Raw genomic sequence first — 3,785 nt, 5'->3', positions numbered from 1 at the left:
GTCCTGGGGCAACTGGGGCTCGGCAGCCCTTCCCTGGTGTTTGCTTTGTTACTGAAGCAAAAAAGCCTCTCAGAGAAAATGCCCCTGCTCCGTTTAGCTCCATGCAGGGGACACAAAAACACTCTTGGCTTTTTCTCTGGGTGAGTCAAAAGCTAATCAGGCCCTGAGCTGTTCATGAATTATTATTGTCTCATTCAAGCACATCCTTGCACAACAATATGCGTGCAATCTTGCTATCACTTGCCCGTCAAGCCTTGCAAATGAGCCATCAAAGGAGGATGCAGCCTCCCAGCCCTGAGAGGATGCACCATCCAGGGGACACAGGCATGGAAAGCCCTGGTGGGTTGTTGCCTGCTGTGCCCTGGGATGCTGCAGTGGCTGCAGTTGTGGTCCTGCAAGCCCGGGAGTGGCAGCTCCAGCAATTCCCCTTCCCTTTCCAGGAAATGGGCCCGACATGGCTCCCTGGATCCCAGCACAGCTCAGCTCCCGCTGGGTCAGAGGAAGCCCAGACCTCGCTGCCCCAGTTTCTTCCCCAGCCAAAAGGAGCTCGAGCTCAACTCCCGCCCCCCAGATACAGCTCACATTTTCTACAAAGTTTGTTTTTACATTGAAATACTCTCCTCTAGCGTTAAACCTTTTGCATTCTGGTTGTGACTAAAACCGCAGGCTGAATTCCTCGCTCGCACGCACAGGCTGCAGCTATAGTTTTATTCTAAATTTTGCCAAGCAAACAATTGCCATTTAAAAATTGCATCTCCTATAGCATTAATCAGTGAGGCTGAAAGGAGTTTTCTGGAGTTAATGGAAGCCATCTGATGTCCATGCTAATTCCCAGGCTTTTTATTCTAGTTTCTAATTGGGCTGGGAGGCTGAGAGAAGTAGAGTTCCTCAGTGGGACTGACCTGCTTGAGCTGGAAAATGTAGAAAAAAGAAGAGTTTTTAACCAAGACCACTTTGGCTGTTAACCTTGGGAAAGTTTTTGACTGGATCGCAGTTACCTTAGGAAGACTGGGGGGTGGCTTTCCTCTGGCCTCTACCTTTTTGCAGTGAGCCTGACCCTTCCTGTGAAATCATTAATTTCTTGGTGACCAGAGGGGCATCCATTTCGGTATGGCAAAAGTCTCGGAAAGGAAAAATGCACCCAGAAAGTGAGTGGTTTTAAGGGAAGGGAGGTGATGAAAGGAAGGAGAACTGCTTGGAGTAAATCCCCCCTCAATCTGTGCCCTGACTGCTCTCCCGAGACGGAGGGACTGTGCTGGGGTGAGTGAACGGGGAGGCATCAGCGGCCTCGCGCAGGGGCTTGGGAGGAAGAGTCCATGCTTGAGCAGTGCTCAGGCTTTGTGTCGCTGCCCTGAAAGAGCTTGAAGTAACCTCCCGGGTCACTCGGGCAATTAGCCACTGCCCTTTAAATAGCCCTCTGTAGCGGGGGCCTGTCAGGCCATGTCCGGGGCTGGTGTAAATCAGCGGAGCCCCTTTGCCCTGGAGGGAGAAGCTGCGGGTTGGTTTTTAGCCGGTGTCTGACCTGCTCCCCTCTCTGCAGCCGCAGAGTCTGCGCCGCGGCACCGCAGAGCCAGGCGGCCACCTACGTCGAGTCCCATGTCCAGCCCGTCTACCAGCCCTACCTCACCACCTGCCAGGGCCACCGCCTCTGCAGCACCTACAGGTGAGGGCAGCTGCCCGCAACACCGACCAGGTCCCGGAGAGGGAGCCGGATCCGTCCCAGGGAGGCAGCGACCAGTGGGGGCTGTGGAAGGGGGGAATCCTGCCTTGATCCGTGCGGAAGGAGGTCCCAGCCCCTGGGGCAGGAGGTGCCAGTGCAGGGGGACTGACCCACTGGCTTGGGAGTGGGATGGGGGGGCTCGGGGCAGATTCTCAGTCACCTGGCTCAGCCCCATCTTTGCGTTGCAGGACCATCTACAGGGTTGCCTACAGGCGGGCGTACAGGCAGCTGCCCCAGCCCACGGCCTCGTGCTGTCCTTGCTGGAGCAGAGCTAACAGCCACGCGCTCAGCTGCAACACAGGTAAGAGGCTGCTGTGCCACCCCGGTGCCAGCGCTTGCCCATCCCCAAAACCCCATGGGCTGGGTAGCTCAGGTCCCTGGAAGAGGCCCTGGCAGGCAGCTCGCTCATTTACCAGCACTCTGCCTGTCAGACAGATTCTCCCTGTAGGAAAGCATTTAAATTTTCGGCGTCAGAACCAAATGTGGTTCAATTTCTGATTAATTCCCAGCCTTTCTCTGCTGCCTCGCAGGCCTTTTTCCTTTGGGATCGCTTATTAACTTTGTAGTTACCAGAGGATAAATAAAACGAGTAAGTCCTTTCCATATAAATGTAATGGAAGAGCTGCTGTAATGGAAGAGAAATGCTTTCAGGAGGCAACCGTGATGTACAGCACAAAACAAATGCAAAACACATCAGCGGTTAGTCCATCCCCAGCTGAGCTCAGAGCGCAGCACCAGGGGCTTCCCAGGGCCTGCTGCTGCCCGTCGCCCTCCTGCCTCCCGGCTGTGCTGGCTGCAGGCGCCTTGCCCTCTTGCCAGGCTGCAAAACCGAGGTCCTGTCCATCCCACCCACCCTGCGCCCTGTGCACCCCGGTCAGCTCAACCCCACCACTCCGGGGCTGGTGCAGAGCACCCCGGCCCTGGGCTGGTGCTGCTGTGTGGTTTGGGGGGTGCGGGGTGTGTGTGTGCACCATGTGCGTACACGTGCACGGTGGCAGGGGAGGGAGCTCAGGACCCCCAGAGCTGCCCAGTGACGCTGTGCTCGTGTTTGGTCCCACAGCTCTCTGCTGGGTGCCGTGCCAGAACGGCGGGGGCTGCGCCTTCCCCGGCAGATGCGCCTGCCCGCCCGGCTGGACGGGGCGAGTCTGCCAGACAGGTACGGGGCACACCGCTCCCCTCCGGGCTCCCTGCGTCGGGCCTGCCCCACCGCTACCGGAGAGCTTCTCCAGGGAGCAGCAGTGGGGGACTGGAGGGCCTCTGCCCACAGATGGACCCCGTGGTGGGGGACAGGGACCGTGGCTCCTCACCAAGCCTTGGCGCATGCCTGGTGCTACTCAACCCACAGAGGCAAACCAGTGTGTTACCCCTCCACACCCACTCTCCCCTACACCTATTGCTCTGGGGCAGCGATGCCTGATGATCCGGCCAGGAAAGGACGGGAAGCTCAGCTCCCAGAGTTCTGACCCCTCTTTGGCTGCGTAGGTGCTCTCAGCCCTCGAGTGCAGCCCTGGCATCCACATTTTTCTCTCCGCTGCTGCTCCGCGCTGGGTCAGCGTGAGCTGAGGCTGTACTCTGCCGTGACTGTGCAGCCAGCGAAAGGCTTTCTGCAGAGCAGCCCTTACACTTGTGGGGTCAGCTGGAGACTGTGTATCTCCCAAGCTTTGTAAACTCTTGCTGTAAACTAAGACGCCCATTTACTGCAGAGCCCAAATCTGTAAACTGAAAATGTCCGGGGGTGGAGGGAAAGCCTGGCGATCTCCAGGCACCGAGCTCCTCTCCAGCATGAGAGCAGCCCGATGGTCCTCACCAGAGCGCAGGAAAATCAGGCAGTGTGGAGGGCAACGGTGCTCTACAGAACCCTGCGTACCAGCGTGGTGCAAACCCCTGCCACGGCGTTTCCTGGCTTTCTGCCCTCCTGTAAGGCAGAGGAGGAGCGTGTGGCATTGACCCACGCTGGGCCAGGCAGGGCTGAGCACATCGCTGACAGCTCCATCTCCAGCGCGGAGGGGAAAAGGATTTTCCCACTGCCTAAAACGGATTCGCCTGGGCGTGGGAAGCGGTTCCG

At 57.9% G+C, this 3,785-nt stretch overlaps 1 protein-coding gene across 1 annotated transcript in view; it reads left to right on the top strand.

The window, feature by feature from the left end:
* EGFL7 (EGF like domain multiple 7) overlaps positions 1 to 3,785 on the top strand; it is a 10,813-nt gene that overhangs the window by 2,585 nt on the left and 4,443 nt on the right. The window contains exons 2-4 of the mRNA XM_009642267.2: positions 1,541 to 1,663; positions 1,909 to 2,021; positions 2,781 to 2,876. Coding sequence (XP_009640562.1) covers positions 1,541 to 1,663; positions 1,909 to 2,021; positions 2,781 to 2,876 — 332 coding nt within the window. The remainder of the gene's footprint in view (positions 1 to 1,540; positions 1,664 to 1,908; positions 2,022 to 2,780; positions 2,877 to 3,785) is intronic.

Source organism: Egretta garzetta, unplaced genomic scaffold, assembly GCF_000687185.1.
Source record: "Egretta garzetta isolate BGI_Z169 unplaced genomic scaffold, ASM68718v1 scaffold417, whole genome shotgun sequence".
Lineage (NCBI taxonomy): Eukaryota > Metazoa > Chordata > Aves > Pelecaniformes > Ardeidae > Egretta > Egretta garzetta.
The sequence above is the reverse complement of the archived record's forward strand: the minus strand, read 5'-3'. Positions and strand labels throughout refer to the sequence as shown.